Genomic DNA, 19,981 nt, shown 5'->3' with positions numbered 1-19,981 from the left:
GGTCACACTGGCTAGATTCCTCATTGCTCACAGAAACATCCCATCATGTCCTGTGACCTTGCATGTGAACAATTCCTTTAACCTGTTCTCCTCAGCTATGGGTACATCTTCTTTGCTCAAGCTTTCTCAGTATTTTCCAGGGCTTTAGATTTCCAGAGGCAAGTTTTACCAGTGCTGCAGTTGTTGAATCTGAAGTTAAATTTCACTTCTCATAAATTACTTAAAACCTAGAACTATTTTATTTTTATCAAATAATTGTTAGCTCTGTGGCTAACATTATTTCTGAAGTCTTTAAGGTTCCATTTAAGGAAAGCTGATGAAACCTTCTAATGCTTCCTTCTTTTACCTCCCCCTGCAAAACGCAGCAAATGCCAGAGATGTCCACCTCTATCAGACCACCTACTGTCTGCTTAAAAGGTGACTTCTTGTAATGAAAAGACTTTTCTCCTGATCCTCGAAAACAGCTTTTACTGTAACTTCCTTCTGAATTGCCAGTATTTTTCTACTGGTCCTTGCAATTAACATTACCCAGTAAATGCTTTTTAATCCTTGTTGGAAGATTACAAAATACAGTCTTAGACAAATAGTTAATAGTCACTCTTATTTAACGGCTTCACCATTTCACATTTAGGTAACCTGAAATTTAAGTTTACCTCCAAAGAGCGTGCATAATGCTTTGTGTTTTGCTAGTTAACCTGACAATCAAGGTGGAAGTGAAGGAATTTATTTACCAATGCTTTATTTACATGCACAAATACAGTTAAGAACAAGTAAAAACAGCTGAGCAAAATTGAAAAGTAACTTGTACACATATTAATTCACTTTGATTACAGCTAAAGTTTTCTCTAGGCCTACAGCAATTTGTAAGATGCAGGTCTGTTAGCCATGGATTAGAGAGATGATGTTTGGGCACTGCTTGTACAACGATTCCCTTTCTGCATGTCTTTTCTTTTTATTTAACTTTTCTTTCTCAATAGCTCGGAGGGTTTTTATTATAGGAGAGAGAGTGGCTCCTTAACACTTTTAAATTTTGAATTTTATTTACTAAAATAGTCATTATTTGCTCCCAGCCTTGTAGTGGCAGCATGTGTGTTCCAAGCATGCTTTCAGCATTAAATTTTTGGGGGTCTGGGATTGGTGTGATTTTTTTGCCTATTCTTCTTGAAATACAAATTAATTTATTTTTCCAAGCTAATTTTGTACTGTGGCAGGGACTGATAATTACAAAATTTAAACACTGTTTTTCTTGTTTTGTTTTCAGAGAGCAGATCAGTAGCTCAGAATTTTGTATGTACTGTTATAGGCTTTATCTGAAGGAGGGCGCCCCAGCCAGTTCTGACATCACAAGGCTCTTTGTGGATTTTAAAGTTCATTTTTATTTTGGACCCTCCACTGAGAGATGCAAGGAGACAGGATAAAAATATTCATAGCAGAAATAGCTTCTACATCTCTGTTAACCATCTTTGGATAAGATGTACTAGTGAAAGCATAACAAAATTTTATGTAAGGTTCCTATACGCAGAATAATAGTATCCGTTTCATTTTCCACAATATATAACAAAATGTCTGGAAGTTCCAGTTAAACTTCTCTCAACTAGAAGCTACCAGAATGGCTGAAAAAAGGGATTTAAAAAGGATTTTTGTACTTTTGGAATATGGATTTCATCTAGAAAGAGAACACGAGTGCAATGATAATGATTTTGAAATAAGCCCTATCTGAAACATATGCATAAACGTATTTATACGAAATGCATCTCTGACAATTGCTTAGAATTACATTTCTGTAATGTACTGAGCATGAATCAAGGCAGCATTAGCCAGACTATGGAGATCCTGTAACAACTGACCTACTTGCTCAGGGAACTGTCACAAATTTGCAGTATTTTTCAACCCAGATAGCTTCAAAAATACTTCAATCTCTTCTCAGCTGGGGAATGGAAAGTCTTAGAAACTGCCGGAAACCTTAAACCTTTCAGTGCCAAGAGGCACAGCTCCGTACCACTAGGAAAGAGCGCAGTTTGATCCTTAGTAGTGATAGCCCACACATGAAGTGCTCAGCCTCATTTTCCCCAGCCAAAGTGGTTTTTAAGGAGAACTTGAATTACAACTGCAGGAAAGATCAATTTAATTGGAATAGCGTTACAGTCAATTTATAACAGAACTATTTACAATCCGTTACGGGCCCTTCCTGGTTAGACAGAGGGTGTGTTCAGAGGTTTATTTCCTAGGGTGATTAAACTGTCTCTTACTAAACGCGGCCACCAAGCACGCAATTAAAAGTGAAATCTCATTTTTCTCCGGGGCCTCGCCCCCGAGGGACCCGAGCCGCCCACGGGCTCGACGCGGCAGCCGCTGCCCCGGCGCGCGTCAGCAGCGGCCGCCGTGCGCGCGCAAACAGCGCAGCAGGGGCGGCTCCTCACGGGCCGCGCCTCTTCCTGGGCGGGGTCCGGGCTCCGCTCCGCGCCGGTCCCGCCCTACGCACGGCGGCCCAGCCGGCTCCACATGAGGTGGCTCCTGGGGAAGCGGCTCCTGGGGAAGCGAGCGATCTTCACGCCGCGGGCGGGCCGGAGGCCTCGCCGGCAGGGGCCGCCACTCGGTCCGAAAACTCTTCTGGGAGCGATCGAGTGTACCACTAGAGCGCCCGCCCGCGGGGCCTCTCCGGCCGGTGGCGCGCGCCCCTCTCGGTGGGCGGGCCCGCGGCCCCGGGTACGCGCGGTAAGGCTGGGCAGGCGCCGCCATGATGAACAGCGGCGGCATCGGCGTCCCGTTGGGCTTCCCCCTGGGCCCCACGTCCGTCATCCAGGTCACCAACCTCTCTTCGGCCGTGACCAGCGAGCAGATGCGGACGCTCTTCGGCTTCCTGGGAGATATCGAGGAGCTGCGTCTCTATCCCCCGGAGTAAGTGGGGCCCGTGCCGCCCGCCGCAGCGACGGAGCCTAGGGATGAGGCAGAGGGCCCGGGGGGTGGCGGGAAGGGCAGGGGCAGGAGGCCAGAGGCGCCATTTTGAGTGCGGGCACCAGGGAGGCGTCACGTGGTCCTTCCCCTTTGTATGGTCGGAGCTGCGGAGAAGGAGCTGCGCCCGCACTTAAGATGGCGGCGCCGGCCCTTTTCCCCCTCTTCCCTAAAAATCCGCTTTCTGTGCCTTGTCTGTCTCCTCGCCCACGCTGGGTGCAGGCGAGCTAGACCGGGGAGTTCCAGGCCCGCCCTCGCCGGACTGCCTTTATTCTTTTTCTTTTTTCCCTTTCTGTAGGAAGGGCGCTGTGCTCCGAGAAGGGGCTGTTCGAACAGAAGCCAGAGTAGCTGAGGTTTTGTAGCGGGCAGAGGAGGGAACCCGCCCTGCCTCGGAGTTGCCCCCAGTAAAGCTTGTGGAATAAATTAATCTCAGGCGCCACATCTCTCCCTAAATTATAGCGGTTCACATGGTGTCAGCGGCGTGCGAGGGGTGCGCTCAAGTGGGAGATGCAGGGGCTTGTAAAATAGCAGTGTTGCCTCTCCCGAGAAGGCGATGATCGGCAGTAAAGGGGAGGAGATGAATTTTTTTTTCTCTCGAGGTAGCAGTTGTACTGGGAAGCGAATAATAAATGTACTTTAAAAATTAAATCGGAATAGTGGAAAGGAGAGGGCATTATTAGCATCCCAATACGTGAGCTTTGATACAAAAATATTCAGGCTAATAAGTCTTCGATTTGCAAAAGGAAAGAGCCAAAAAAGTTGATTTTTATTAGTTTTTATATAGCTACATAACATCTGACTATATTTGGATACCAAGCATTCAGAAAAAATAAACACTTAATATGTAAAGATATGCTTAAAATAAGATATGCCTTACTGATAGCTATATGGTGGATTTTTACACAGTTTTCTAGGGTTTTGTCCTGGACTTGTTCCACAGTTCTTTCTTTATATTTTTGGTTTTCTCGTGACTGAATCTGGTTTTTTGTTACAGCTGTTGTTCGTGTCTTTCACTAGGTTATATAACAGGTTTTAAGGGAAATGGAGACATTATTGACATTCATATACAAATAATGTCTGTGCCAATATGCCAATATACAATTTTGCCAGGGCGTATATACACATAAAATAATGAAATCCAGTACCATAATAGAGAATAACTTGGGAATGTCAAGGTTATAATGCTGATTAATTCAGTTTTCAGAGATAGGATGCAGGATTGTGATTACCTGCTTTACTCTTGGTTTTATTTACCCTTATTTATGCATACATATTAGAAGTGAGGCACTTCTCTTGCCTCATACTTCTGGACATTTGAACTGACTTCCAAATTGCTAACTTGGGAGAAGACTAAGTATGCCTAAGAGCTCTTCATGCCTTTCCCTAGAACCAAAAAAAAAAAAGTGCTTCCTGTTGACTTTCTGAAAATGTTTTTAAATAACATTGTGATAAATTCATAAAATAGTATTTGATTGACAAGCAGATGGGAAGCAATGGTGTCCCAAACACAACATAGATCACTATCAGTTTGCAATACAGTTAAAAACGGAAGCTGGTTTGCAGGATGTGACAGGTCTTTTGCCTTGGGTGTATACTCCAGTATGCTATCCACTGCCACAGCCTAGTGGTGTTTTCAGTTTAGCAGGAGACCAGTGACACCTGTAATTGGATTCTTAGTCCCAGACATGCACAGACACTTGTAACCCAGTTAAAGTCTGCCTTTCAGAGTAGGCCTCAAAATTACATGTGTAGCAGTGAGCCTTCAAATGTGACCTTAAGAAGATTTTTGAACAGTTAAATGTTGAAAAACTTACTGAGCAACAATTGGATTTTGGCAGAATGAGTTGTTTGAAAGCAGGGAATCACAAACTGTCTCTATTAGGTGTGGAAAGACCTGCTGTGTAATACTGCTTGCTACTGAATAGTCTAGAGTGGTCTTGGAAGCTAGAACTCTGTTGGGAAAAAAACTTCTGGTTTAATAAAAAGTTGAATGATGGACTGGTTTGTCATAACCCTTCCCTAGTCAAGGGCGAGACTGGATTGGCCTCTGTGTTCTGCCACCAGGAAGTTCTGCTCTGGTTGCAACCCAGAAGGCCTTGAGAGATGGTGATACATGCCATACCAGACCTTGGCAGTGGGGTTTGGGGCCTCCTCTAGTTTGGAGCCTAAAACTGTTCTGTTCATGAACCAGAGTTTTTGGACAAAGCCTAGTTTAGCATTGAGGGCTGCCACCGAAGTCAATCTCACTTGTATCCCTTATCCATTCTGACACAGGTGGATGGACCGCCTTCGCTTAAGGGACATCTCATCTGAGAAAAGGGGTTGTCGTCTGTATAGTCCAGTAAATAGAATTGTTATATCCTGCAGTGACAGCAGTGTAGGTGAGGCTTCTGAGGCAAAACACACACAGCCTTATTTAAACTGATCGGCACAATTAATCCATAATATTCTATTTTAATAAGTTATTCATTTCTGTCATGTCTCCACACCTCACACATCCCACCTCCCTGCCCCACTTGAGAAAATTTGGACAGTTGGAGAAATGTCTTATAGCCTTTTTTTTCTTATTACCGTAGATTTCTGAATAAGTTCGTCTTAAAAAATACTTTGGTTGGTTTTTATTCTGTTAGGAGATGAATGTTGCTGTCTTTCTACAAAGTGAAACAAAAATGGTAGAAGTGTCCCAATACTGTTTAGATATTTATTTCCTCTTAAATTTTTTTCTTCTAAAGAGACTAACAGAATTTTTGTAACTTTGAATCAGAGATATATGAGTTGCTTTTTGACGTCAAGGCTGTGTAACCTAGGAAAAAGATCACGAGTCTCCCTCAATTCAGCCTCAGTAAAGGCTAGCAAAAAAAGGATGACAAAAGGAATTATGACTTAACTGTTTTAGCAGAAAGTCCTCTAAAAAAAGGGAAGACTTTTGAGGCCCCCTTCATAAAAAGAGAGGACTCAATCACTGTTAAACCTTCTAAAATTTTAGATCTCTTAGATCTTAATAGTTTCCCTTGAGGCAACTTCGATGTGTTTTTGGTAGAGTGTGTCACCTTGTAGAGAATTTCTCCTTTCTGACCTCTGGAAGGCACTTGGTATCAAGAAGTCTTTGTATGGCCTCATTTGCACTAGTGTTCAGACATCTAATATTTTTTAACATATTGTCCACATAGCTTTTGTGTTCTAAATTAGGGAATACAGGAGAGTAAATCTTACAAAAACACACTTGATAGTGCAGGCTCTATAGATGTTAAAATTTGTAGGGATTACTGGGGAGGTCTGAAACTGTGTGGAGCAGAATTATATTTTTGAGTTGGCAATGAAAGCAAAAAAGGAAAAAAAATCAGAAGATACTAGAAGTCTTCTATGTGGACCATAGGACCTTCAGTGGTGACTTCAGCCGTTTGGGTTATAATACTGAGGGATATATTTTAAAAGAGGCAAACAAACGCCATACAGTGATGACAGACAAGAAACTCCAAGACATGAGTTCCTCCCTTCCCTTAGAGTCCTCTCCCCCACGAAACCAAAGCAAATAAAAGGCTACTTGTGGCCGTAGAAGTCTTTGTGGTGCTCAGAGTATCTCTAGAGTACTGAAGAAGTCACAGCTGGCTGTCACCTCTGATGCTGGAAACTTTGTCTCAACCGAGATCTTACAGCTGGCTCAGAAGCTGTTTTATGCAGTTTGTCCCTTCCTGAATGTGGAAGCTTGAAATGGTAAAAGCATTACCCACCACAAATTAATGAAAGTGAGCAGAAGAAATGTAGTAATCTTAAAATGTTTCTCTAAATTGTATGATGTTTATGTCTCCCACTCCCTGTTTAGTTTTTCTTCTCCTGTGTCGTCTTTTCTTACAGAATTTTCCATCATAGATGTTTCTGAATGACATTCTGAATTTGGCCATCTCTAGATATCTTACATTCATGCTACTGTTCTGGTAGCTGGAAACATACTAGTCTGCCTGCCTGAGGCTTGCATTTTTGGTTTCTTTTTATAATTAATATGATGAGATCAGGTGTCTAAAACTTTTGATTTGTATTTAAATCCTGAAATCTAATAGAATTTCATAGAATAACTGGGGAAACACATCCTTGGAATTTGAAGGGACTCCAAGATGGGTTATGTTAAACTTGAGCTGCTGCTGGTGCTTCCAGAAATTTGACAAGTGTTTCCGTTTTGGTTGAGACAGGACCAGGGTGAAACAGTCTGTGCAACATTTTTTCCATGATTTCAAATGAAACTTGCTGATATTCCAGCAATACTGTATTCTCTTTGAGTATTTACCTGTGCTTCCTTCATGTGAAGAAATAAGCTGCTAATATAAAGGTTACAAACCTTGACTAGGGAATTCATTCTTAATGCAAACTTACGTTGTTTTGCTCAAGATTGCAATGTTTAAATGTTTTCTCTTGGCATACAGTGTAATGGAAAAGTGAATTACAAATTTTCTTCCCTTTTGTAGCCAAATGGTGTGGTGCTCCTACTTCCTCTGATGTTACTCCATGCTACATTGTGCTAAACTTAGGCAAATGATTTTTGTTACATTAGTCAGCTAAGACCCAGTATTTGAAAGCCCTCTCAAGAATTGTTTTTATCTTTGTAAGAATTAATAAAACTAGTTTTGTGAAAGCCACAGAAAGAATATTGATTTTTACAGGCTAATATCTGAAGGACCCAGCAAAAAATTGCATGGCTTGTTTGTCTTTCCTAAAAAAAAGAATAATTTTCAGGAAAAAAAAGATGAACTATATAATATTTACTTGGCAATTGTTATTGTCAAGTAAACATGCCCCTTAAAATAGTAATTTGAAATGTACTATTCAGTGTTGTGTAGCCAGATAATAGAAGAAAATTAGTCTTGTTAATTAGTGATTTTGGTGGACGTAAGTTTTCATTAAAAAGGTGCTCCATCTTTTTTCACTGATACAGCAAGTGGCAAGTTAGTAGATTTCTATACTTTGGGCTTCCTTTTTTTTTTCCTAAGGAGTAATAGTTAAAAAATATGCATACAATTATGACTAATTGTTATTTTTTTCCTTTTATCTTGCAGCAACGCACCTCTTGCTTTTTCCTCCAAAGTATGTTATATTAAGTTTCGTGAAGCATCGAGTGTTGGTGTGGCCCAGCATCTAACTAACACGGTTTTTATTGACAGAGCTTTGATAGTTGTGCCCTGCGCAGAAGGTTGGTATTTTAGACATTCTTCTGTAATGTTGGTCTTTGTTGTGTTTTTTAATTGTTTTAAGCTTTCTGTGTAAGGTGATGCTCTGCTGTTGTTTTATTTTATTTGATTGGTTTTTGGAAAAAAAAGGCCTTGAAACAAAATTGAAAATTGAATGAAAAAAGTCCCAGTTATACATGTTTAATTGAAATTCAGCATTAGCAAAAAGATAGTTAGTTTAAGTTATAACTCAGGTTTCTGTAGTTATTACATATTTTGAAGGAAAAGAAAGAAAAATAATTCCTTTTCCTGTGGTTTGTGTAGGCAAGTGTATTCACACACAGAGTTCTCACTGAAGTCAATGGAGCTCTGAGAAGATCAGGCAATTCCCTGACACTTAACATTGCAGTTTTAATCTTAATATATCACCCTTGCTGTAGAGATTTTTTTGCTGATGTGTGCTTTTTAAAAGATACTGATTATTTCTGCATTTTTAGAGTTAATCCCAGTTTTGTCTTACAGACGTGGTATACTCATTTGGCCATTTTAGAGTCATCTAATCCAAGATACTTAGCATTCAAAATACTGTTTGAATATAAATGTTTATCTGCTAGTTTAATTTTAAAACCTTTTTCTTTCATGTTACTGTTGAAAATGTTACTTCATGTGCCATAAAAAAATTTCCTTATGTATACTGGTACTCCTTTTTTGTTTTGGGTATCTGTTTAAATATGCAGTGGTCTGTTTAGAATGCTCCCATCTTAAAAATGTTCTTAAAAACATTACTGGTGTAATGTAATTACATTAAATGTTCTTTAAAACATTACTAATGTAATGTAATTACATTAAAAGTCTTCATGAGATAAAATACTTGATGAATACATTGACAGGTGTTCCTTCCCCTAGCTCTGAGGCCATGCTTTTATAGATGTGTTGAGTACCTGACAATTCTTGTTGTTAGTAGAAGCATCCTAGATTTGAATACAGTTATAAACATGAAGCAGGGTCCTGTGGCAGGCGTATCAATGGATTTAGGCAGAGGCCCATTGACTTCATTGGGATCACTGTGGAATTTAGCCTCTTGACTGGTAGCTGGACCTTTTGCCTCCTTGGAATGGAATCATTGCAGCTGATGGAGTGAACCTGACTTTTCTTTCAACTTGGTTGTTGTTTTGCTATGAACAACAATATGTATAGTGATTGAACTGTAAACTGCAGCAGATCAAGAAATACCGCTTATTAACATCTCTAACTGCAAGAATCAGGTTTTGGTTTAAAAAAATACTATTGACTTCTTGCAGTTTGTTAACGATGGTCCCAGAGTACCATGTTTTGGCGTGTTGCTGCATTATGATCTAGATAGTGTGAGATGAGTGCTGCTATAATACTCATTTGGGACGTTCTTAACAAACTGACAGATCTCAAAAATTTCACAGACTATAAAAGTACTTTGACTAGAGGCCATATTGACCTACAGTATACTGCCTATTCTTGTAGCTTTCTTAGGCAGGTCATACAGCACATACATTTATCTTTGTAAAGCCTAGGTTTTTAGTTCCTTTTTTGTCTTGTTTTAGGGACTCTTTGTTTTTGTATTTTTAGCTTGCTCTTAAACCACAAAGAGAATATTGCTGTATGCACTGGAAAGTGTGTAGAGGCTAAGGGCACTAGAGTCTCCAATTGAAGAATTGCCCCATAATAAATAGACCAAAGATTATTCCGTATCTTGGTTTTATATTTCATCAGTAAGATCTTAACACTGGTTCAGTATTGCCAGAGAGGGAAGATGGCTGCCTAATGAGGGAACAACACTTCCTGGTGTTTTTCTTGTGATGAGATCACTGCCTGACATGATATAGCAACAGGCAGGTAAAGCTACATTTTCCTGTATCTTTTGTGGTAGACAGTGAATGAAAGGAGAGTAAGTCAAAATTCTGACAAATCTTCTTCCAGCTCTATTGATAACTGGCTGATCAGGCGTTTCTGAGAAAACGTGATCACTGTTCAGAATCATTCTGGACTCCACAAAAATGTATGCATAATTAGGTGAACAAGGTTTTGGGATTGCTTTTTTTGATGTCAGAATGGTGTTCTCTGTAACTTTGTATCAGAATCACTCATTTATAAAAAGATGTGAATTTATGCAAATTTAACTTTCTAATGAATTTATTATTGTGTGGAATAAGTATGGCTTTGGAGACCATGGCACAAAGGTTATTTCACTATGTATCATACGATGCACTGTTAATGGAGTCAGTGAACTGGATCATGGGTTTTAAAAGTAGTGATGACTTTTTATCCTACCAGGAGGTAAAATTATACCATTGACCAACATTGCCAGTAATAAAACATTTAATGTGTGAAGTTAAATATAGAGGAGAGGTAAAATGGAAATCTAAAAACCTGGTTCAAAAAAATAGAAAAAACCTGACATTTGGAGTGTATTTAAAGAGTGGTGTAAATCAAGGAGGAAATCACTACAGAATGAAATCAATGTAAAGTATGTGACATTTGATGAACAGTTTAACAAAAATGTTATTGTAAATGAAGTAAGACCATTAAGCTGTGAAAATACAACTTTTTGTGTGTATTGGTAGGTTTTTCTTTAAATATGCTTTGAAAATGCAAAGATGAAAGCTAAACAAAGATGCCACCCTAATCTTTCTAAATTTTATGTCCACATTATCTAGTAGATGGATTTTGACTATTAATTTGGTTTTGTATGTTTTCTCTGTGTGATATTTGTGCATTATTAGATGACTAGACTGGCCAAGGCAGACCTGTTACACTTGCCTGAGTTAGGCATTGTTTGCCATGCCACTAAACCTGCCGCCAAGTGAAACCTTCATGGGGGAAATGAGATCGAAGTCTGACCTGCTGAAGATGGACGCCCTGTCTCTGTTTTTATTTTATTTTGCTTTCTTTCCTTTGTTTCTTTTATTTTTATTTTATTTTGTCCCTTTTTTGTTTTGTTCTGTTAAATCTCTTTCCCTTGTGCTTGTGAACTGGTACTTCAGTTCTGTAAAATGATGTTTGTAAAGGGTTCACAGTGTTTGATTTTGAAGTTGACTTGAAGCTGCTTATGAATGGTGGATGGTATATGGAGAATTTAGAATATGATTAGTTTTTAGTGCTCTGAATTAAGGATAAATTTGATTTGGAATTTATTTAAGTATCTAAATTGTGTAGATGAGTACATTGTGTCAGAAGACAGGAATAGTGTTTCGAGATATATTCTTCCATATGTTGTGCTTTATGAGTTTATCTTGGAAAAGGACAGTTAAAACTCTTACTTCTGGAGAAAGCAACTTTAGAAAGTAAAGTTATCATATTTCTCTGCTACTTTCTCTCAGCAGAATGTTCTATTTTATGTTGCACCAGCTATTTAAAAGAAGGCTTAATATTTATGTCGAACATGATGAGTTTAAAATAATTATTTCTGAAATTGAACAATGAATATTGACTGTCATGAAATATTCGTTTACTTCTGATGAAACCTTTCTCCAGTGAGGTCAGTTGGTAGGAAGATTTCATCATTTTTTTCTGTAGCTCTCAGAAAAAAACTATTTACCACTCATAAGTACAAATGCAGCCTGAAGTTTTGGTTGGAGTGTGTTATGTGAGACACCTTGTCTTTTAACACTGTTACTTGTGGGAAGATTGAATCAGTTCTGTTTGTGTGTGTGTGTGTGTGTGTGTGTGTTGCACTTTGACATGCTCCAGTGGTGATTATTTCAGGAAGCTGTTTTAAAAAAACCACAAGAAGTCAGAAAAAAAAAAGGGTTTTCCAGTCATCCCAGAGTCTCAAAAGCCCTGGCAGTTCAATGCTGGAGTGACTGATCCCTAAAGGATGTTCTTGTGAGACAGAAGTGGTGGTGGAGAAAGTGGTGTGTCTAGTCCTGAGACACTGCTCTTCCCAGGCAGCTGCACTGGGATCTCTTGGTTTCACTCCTTTCACCAGACTCTGCACTGCAGCTGGGAAGGGCTTTGATTTGTGATCTTTGTTGGATTTGGCTGTGACAGTTGTAATTGCCAGTAGCTCTAATCTCTTTATTCCCTTCTGCTAAATCCACTAAGATTCATGAGTTGGATCTAATAGAAATTATTTTATTTCTAATCATACATGTTCCATTGATGTAAAATAGAAGGAAAATAATGACCTTTTTTAATGTTTAAATGTAGACTGTGAACTCTTCACTGTTTTTAAAACAAGCAAACTCATTGCAGGAGCACTTTTGGATGTGAGGGTTAACTCTGTAGGTTCACTACAAAGAATTGGAAATTAATTTCTTTTGAGCGCTTGAGGAATAAAAATACTGTCACTGGTACTTGTCAGATGCAGATGATTCTGTTTAACCTCCAGCAAAATGGGCTCTAGTATGGACTAAGTTGTCTAGGGCTCTTTAGACTAATGGTACAAAAAAGTAGCAATCACAGCCATGCCTTTAAGCAGTGCTGGGACAATGTACATTTACTTCCAGATTCTTTTGTAAAGGGGAGAATCAATAAATAATCATAGAACCTGCAGTTTATAAAGCAGAAGAGCTTCTAAGAAATCTGTCTAAGGATGTGGTATAGATATGGCATAATTATTTTGACTGCTCCCTCATTAAAAAATAAATATCTTCACCTCATTCTTACTCAGATTTTAAATACCGTGTTCTAAAAGTGAAAGTATTATTTTTAAACTAAATTGTCCTAAACAGTTGTGTCATAATCTGCATGTTTTGATGTATTCAGTGGGCTTGTATTTCCTTTACAAATACAACCACGGAGGTAAAACTGCAAAATTTAAAGCTTTTAACTCATGAAGTTATTTGGACTCGCATGTTAATTTGTTTTTCAAAACTATTTAAAGAACATGGAGGTAGATACTCAAGATACTGGAGATTTTATTTTTGTTCCTCCACAATAGGGTTTTGTAGAATTCTTTTAAAACTTGACCTGGACTTAAAAACTGGAAAAGTTATTCTTAAGAGACTGTTGTTGAATATACAGGCAAATTTTCAGGGTTCTGTCTGTAGAAATAGACCCTTTCTCATTCTTGAAAACAAAATAAATGAGTCTTTTTTTGTGGTGTGGAACTGACCAACTTGATTTTTGTATTTCAAATAGAACTTCACATTGTTGAAAGACCAAAGTATTCTGGAAATAATGCTGCAAACTTCACAATTTACATATGCATGCTGTTCATTCTGGGAGCTGCTGTAGTGGTGAACTTACCTGAAGTGTTCAGTGGATTTCTTGAACAATGTTTCAGCAAGTTAATTATTTCAGTTATTTCAGTGCTATGATCCATATACTTAGTTTATGCTTCTACTGAAGTCACTTTGTGAACTTGAGTCATTGTCTTAGTTATATATGCCTAACTGAGCTCCTGTTTAAAAGGGCTAAATGCCTAAGCATTTTATAAGATTACTTGGTTAAGTGTGTATTGAATTGGCTGTATGTAAGTGCATACTTAAATTAGGCATATACTTGTGTACAGTACTGACCAAGGATCTCAGTTAGCATGCAGACATACCACTATCAGACCATTTCTGCCATTGGATTTAATTGTGCCGTGTCTCTTCATCCATAGAAACCTGCATGGGAGGCTGTTTAATTGCCAGATGCCAACTGTTCAGGATAAGTTCTGGTTCATTACTCATTTGAAAAAACTTTAATGCTTTGATTTTCAGAACTGGTACATAATTCTGTGCCTAATTTGCATGCACATCTGCTGGAACTCTACATTCAAAAGCCTGTTAGTAGGCCTGCATATTAGGCAAGGTACACAAAATACCTGATACTTTTGAGCAATCAGGCAAATCAGGTACACCTCCCATTGCATGCCTGACTTCAAAATGAGATCTGTTAAGAGTGCTGAGCATTGTGATGTGGTGGCTTAGATTCATGCATGTTTTTTAAAAAAGTCCTGGAAGTCATTATTGCACAGTTAACTGCTAAGTGCTAATAATTTTCCTATTTTTCTCTCTTAGTTAGCAAAATCAAATGGTTTCTTACATGTTGAGTTGCAAGGTGTCTCAAAATTTAACATAAATAAAATAAATGTAAATAGGAAGCATGAAAAAAAAGGGTACCGTTATTTTATCTGTTCTGTTCCACCCATGCTACATATAAGTTAAGTTTCCTTTAGATTTGTTTTGTCATTCAGTCATATCCAGCTGTAACCCAAACTTTCCCGCAGATCTGTAGAGCAGGTTTGCAGCACTTGTTTCTTTTCATTTTTTAAATTAGTATGTTTTCCGTGGTGTCAGTTGGAACGCATATCGCTAAACCTGCATGGTGTTTTGAAACCTACCTTGAGTTTTTCTTTTCGATAACAATATTAGTCTTCAAATTTTGGATTTAGATGTTTTGTAAAGAAAACATCCATCTGACATGTTTGTTAAAACATGCAGTTTTAATCAAGACAGGAAACCACTGGCACACTTTTTATGTATTACTTGACTATTAAAACAGTATTGAATTAAGAGCATTTACTTATATTAAGATCCATGGGGAAATACCAAAGGACTTAGTTGGTTAGCATATGTACAGTTATGCGAGTAATTTTGAACAGGTCATAAATACCAGTGTAGTTAGAACTTCCTTCACAAGTTTTTTAGTTTTGTGTTTAGTGTTTGTGCCAGTTTTAATCCCTTTGCATTTCAAATTTAAAATGTACATTTAATTGTAATCACAGTTGTTTAACATTTAATGGTTTTTGTTTTGGAGGTACTTTAAGGCTTCATGTAGTAGTCTAATCATGGCTAACATTCAATGAAACCAACATTTAATTCAATTAGTTATTACTTACTTTTGGCGTTACAGGAGGATAATCAGGTTAAAATAGCAGGAAGTACTTATGTTGGGAAAAGAGAGGTAGCTTAGCCTGATCAAGCTGAAATTATGATTTTCTTCAATCTCAGTAAATTTAGAGTTAATTTACCAGTTTCAGATGAACTGAGATGACTGGAGTATGAGAGTACAAATCTTAAGTTTTTTCTATTCTTCCTTCCTCCACCTTCAACTTCACTTGTAGTGTGTATTCTGTGCAGTCACAGTAGTTCAGTAGTTTATTATTTTATGTTCTATTTATTTTTACATTCTAAGTAGGTAGCACCAAAGGAATAAAGAAAAGCACAAATTTCAGTCAGCACATACTTTTTTTTCTTTTTTCCGTTTTTTTTTCTTTTTTTTTTTCGTTTTTTTTTCTTTTTTTGGTTTTCTTTCTTTTGCTGATTTGGTTATTTGCCATTTCTGGGGATTAAACTTTAAAAAATGTTCTTCTTTTCTGTATCTGATGTTCTGTGTGCTATTAGTGATGCAGCCAACACGAACGGTTGTCATGTGTAAAACAACTTTCGATCACCGCGAAAACACCGCCCTGGGAAAGCGTCCATGCTTGATATCGTTTGGTTCATGAACGTTAAGTTTCCAGTACAGGTGACCCATAGCTCAAAGTGTTAAATAATTATATACATTATTCAGTTTTTAAAATAATAATCCATTAATGAGATTGCTAGTCTTTGAAGTTTTGCTCACTTTTGTTTTTCCTAATAGAGCAGGGTAAAAGGAAAAACTTAAGTTATTTGTTTCTTTGTAAGGATCTGGTAGATAGATTCATTGTTATTTATTACGTTTTTAAATGCAAGGGTAATTGTAAAATCATAGAAAGAGTAACATCTGGCTAGTGTTCCAACTCTGTGTAATGCTTTCATTTGCTTCTTCAGGTAAAATCCCAGATGAAGCCAAAGCCCTGTCTCTATTGGCGCCTGCTCCTACTATGACAAGTCTGATGCCTGGTGCAGGGTTGCTTCCTATACCTACACCAACTCCCTTGACTACAGTAAGTGAAGTTCAGCATCTGTATAATTTCCAGTTTCTTCTGTTCTCTGTAGCCATTTCTGTGGACAGGGAATGAAGACTATCTGGTCAGTGGATGTTGCAGTGAGGATTTAGCTGTGTTGACTCTCCTGAGGATTGATCAGAAGATATCCATGTGCTACCTTCCCAGGGTTTTTCTTTCAGATTACTATTTTCCAAAATAGTGGGTAAATACTGGTTTTGGTTTTTGTTAATTTTTAATTGCTGTCCTACCTTGTAGGTCATTAATTTGGTCCAGTTGGTAGTTACCACTGACAAAAAATTTCTTAAAACCTAAGTCACATTTACACCAGTTCTTCGGAATATTAAAAACTGCAGTAGACACTTTTCCTTGATATCTCTGTGGCAAGATTTTTAACTGTGAGACTCTCTTAACAATGGTTTCATTATGAAAAGTAGAGGAGCTTGGTTATGCTATTTTTCCTCCATTCCCTTTTGCCTCTGTAAGCCTTTCTTGACATCAGCGAGTTGCTGTGGTTTATTGAAGGAAAATTTAAGGTTAAAATATAGTAGTATTTTCCTTTGTTACATAAAAGAAAGCACTGATGGCTTATTAAGAATTCCCCACACTTCTTAGAAAATTAATTTCTTGTAAATGCAGTTGCTTTCTGGGTAGAGAAAATTCAAGCCAGGAACTCAATAGACCAATTTTGTAGTGATTTTTAAGTGACTTTTTATAACATTTCAGAGGAGAATTTTCCATTTCCAGTTCCAAACATGAGAGCTGTATACTTTTCATATTTAAGTATGAGTGGAAGAACTTAAAACATTCTTTGCATTTCAACTGTAATTAATTTTGTCTTGGGTGGTTCATTTGTCCAGAATATGCTTATGTGTCCTTTGATCCTGAGCACTGGAAGTTCCCTTCTTGCCTTGCTGAGCAAGATCTCAGCCATTCCTTATCTAGTCCAAATAATTGTTTGCAAAAAATAAGTATACTAGTAGTGTCGGAAAGAGTCTTACTCAATTTATTTTACTCTAAGCATTAGAGCCCGTATGTTCTGTGATTAATATAAATCCCTGTCCAGATCTCTTTTGTAAGATGTTAACTGATAACCCACAGAATATCTTAGCTATGGAAGCTTATTTCTGGGTAGATTTTTTTTCTTTAAAAAAACCTGTTGCGCTGTGACCTTTAAAGTATTGCTTGTACTCACTAGATCTGGTTTTGCAGAAATTCATCCAGGCAGGCAAGTATTAAGAAGTGGAATATCTTTCATCAGTGCTTGGCTGCAAAGTGTATTCTGTGCTTGTATTTTCCAGCTTGGTGTTTCACTTGGTACTTTAGGGGCTATACCAGCAGCAGCATTGGATCCTAACATTACGGCACTGGGAGAAATACCACAACCACCAATTATGGGAAATGTGGATCCGTCCAAAATTGATGAAATCAGGAGAACAGTCTATGTTGGAAATTTGAATTCCCAGGTAGCTTTTTTTTGTTTCTGTGTTGTGGAAATACTAATAGAAGGTGGGAAAATGTTATCTATGAATTCTAATCTTACATGTTAAATGAGTTTCTATTAGTTAATGGCAACATGAATTTAAACAAAACCCCCTAAATTTTTTTACTCATGATGTTTTGAATTTTGAAGTTCATGTGCCAGTCAGATTAGACCAGGCATTGTCAGAATGCCAGAGAATCCACTGTAGATCTACTGAACTACTTCTAATTGTGTGCTGATTAAATGTACAGTTTGCTTGTGTTAGATGAGCAATCCTCAGAAGTCATGAGATCATGGTAGCTGTCCTCCACAGCACAGTGTAGTTGCTTAGGTACAGTAAGATGGAATGATGTGTCCTCCTGGAAGTTGCAAAATCAGCATAAATGTCTTTCAATCAGAAGCTTGGTTTTTTGAAAGATGATCACATTAATTGAAAAATATTTGCTTTTGACTGATAGCAATGTAAGTATTACATTTTGTGATTTTTGGCTTCTGAAACAGCTACTGAGTGTAAAAGTACTATTGATTGTGATTAAATAAAACAGACTGGTAGCTAGAAGAAAGTCAAATCTAAATCCTTTAATATTGTTTGGATTTTTTTGCTTCAGTTGATCAAAAGTCACAATTAGTACCTTGGAAACAGGTATAAGGAAATTTCTTACCAGTTACTTCAGATTAGTTACCTAAAAAGTGGAAAATCCCATGTAAATTTCTTTTCTTTTTTTCACCTAGGTGAAGGACTAAGGGCTTGTGACTGTATAATTTAAAATTGTAGAATATTCTTTAGATTAGTGGAAGAAAATATGCGCATCTTTAAGTCTTAAAATATAACATTCCCAAATTCATGTCACCTTTGTAATGATGCTGAGATATCATTCCAAAAATCTGCGGCTCTTAGACTACCCAATATGTTAGATAATTTTCATTGTGTAGTTTACTTCAGCTGAGCTCTTCAACTCTTTCCTAGACTACAACAGCAGATCAGCTGCTTGAATTCTTTAAGCAAGTTGGAGAAGTCAAATTTGTGCGAATGGCAGGTGATGAGACACAACCAACACGGTTTGCTTTTGTGGAATTTGCAGACCAAAATTCTGTACCTCGAGCTCTTGCCTTTAATGGAGTTATGTTTGGAGACCGGCCACTGAAGTAAGAAATTTATTATCCGTATTACTGTTGAATGAGACATTTCTTTTTATCATTATACACACATTTATGAATTATGTGTAGCAAAATGGTGCGACTAATTTTTTTTTCAGTATATGAACCTGTTGTTAACAAACCAAAACATTTTTATCAATTCCAGTTTCACGGTTTGGCATAAATTTCTCTCAATAGAATATGTATAGCGTTGGGTAAAATACATCTATATTAATCTTGAGGTAGTGTAAGCTATAATAGTGAAAAAAATCTTTAAAGTCCATAGTACTAATTAAGTTGTCAGTATGATGTGTAGTTAGTAGGTGTTAATGTGAAGATTTGATCTGAAATAGAGAAGTAACTTCCTGGACTTCTAAAAATATCGTAACATAAGAATACTGGGCTGCCTTTCTTTAAAAGTGATAAGATTTTAAAGTAGTAAAAGATACTTTGGATACTTGGAACAGATGGGTGTTTTACTAAACTTCCAGGTTTTTAATTTTATACAAAGTTGTTTCCTTACTTGTTTTTCATTTGCCCTGTTCAAACATTTAAGAATGAAAGGTTGTTATTTTTCTTTAATTCAGGATAAATCACTCCAATAATGCAATAGTGAAGCCTCCTGAAATGACACCACAAGCTGCTGCCAAGGAGCTAGAAGAAGTGATGAAGAGAGTAAGGGAAGCTCAGTCTTTTATATCTGCTGCTATTGAACCAGGTAGGTATATTGTGTTAATTAATAATTACTGAACAGGCGGATTCTGTGTTTACCTTGGTACACATTTCAAGAGTATTTTCAGACACAAGAGAAGAGTATCTAGAGGTGTTCAGTCAGTACATGTTGGGGAAGAAAACCAAAACACTCAAAATTCTGTTCATGCATCTAAGCAGTGGCAGGAAGCTTTTTATTTCATCATTATCTTGTTTTCAGATGCATATTTACTGAATGTTTTCAAACACGCAAATTTAATACTAAATCCATACTTAATGATGGCACTTTTTAAGTTAAGAGCACTTGAAAACATTTGAAAGAATATGCTTTCTATTTTTTGTTGTCTTTTAGTGCTCATTAGTTTTATGATGAGTATGAGCTAGCATGGTTCTGAAAGCAGTAATATTATGCTTTCCTCATCTATAAGCAGCAAGTGAATTTGGTTTCTTTTTCGTGATTCCTAAAGGTTGTATGCATCCTTAAAGCAAATGGGATCAGAGAATAAATCTGGGATAAATATTAACATATTGTAAAGGATTTCATTTTGTCGAGATTGTTTCCCTGTTCCTTGTTAACACTGAGATGCCAACTCAGGGAGGAATGTGGTGTTGTGTTGAGAGGTCAGACAGTGCAGTGGTGATTTATGTTGGCTTAACCTGATTGCAAAATCACAGCATGAAAAAAATCTCAACTTTGTAAACTTT

The 19,981-nt window shown here is 37.5% G+C and overlaps 1 protein-coding gene across 3 annotated transcripts in view; it reads left to right on the top strand.

Moving 5' to 3' along the window:
* The first annotated feature begins 2,429 nt into the window (after positions 1-2,429).
* The window catches only part of SREK1 (splicing regulatory glutamic acid and lysine rich protein 1), a 34,515-nt gene continuing 16,963 nt past the window's right edge, over positions 2,430-19,981 (top strand). Inside the window, exons 1-6 of one of the 3 annotated variants that reach the window (XM_030968132.1) lie at positions 2,430-2,898; positions 8,001-8,134; positions 15,830-15,945; positions 17,247-17,411; positions 18,396-18,574; positions 19,153-19,283. In XM_030968132.1, coding sequence (XP_030823992.1) covers positions 2,738-2,898; positions 8,001-8,134; positions 15,830-15,945; positions 17,247-17,411; positions 18,396-18,574; positions 19,153-19,283 — 886 coding nt within the window. In that variant the 5' untranslated portion in view covers positions 2,430-2,737. Of the gene's footprint in view, positions 2,899-8,000; positions 8,135-15,304; positions 15,543-15,829; positions 15,946-17,246; positions 17,412-18,395; positions 18,575-19,152; positions 19,284-19,981 lie in introns of those variants that run through there. The other 2 variants (XM_030968134.1, XM_030968133.1) reach the window with 2 other exon arrangements.

Source organism: Camarhynchus parvulus, chromosome Z, assembly GCF_901933205.1.
Source record: "Camarhynchus parvulus chromosome Z, STF_HiC, whole genome shotgun sequence".
NCBI classification, from domain to species: Eukaryota; Metazoa; Chordata; class Aves; order Passeriformes; family Thraupidae; genus Camarhynchus; species Camarhynchus parvulus.
Note: the sequence above shows the minus strand (reverse complement) of the source record. Positions and strands in the feature narration are given on the sequence as shown.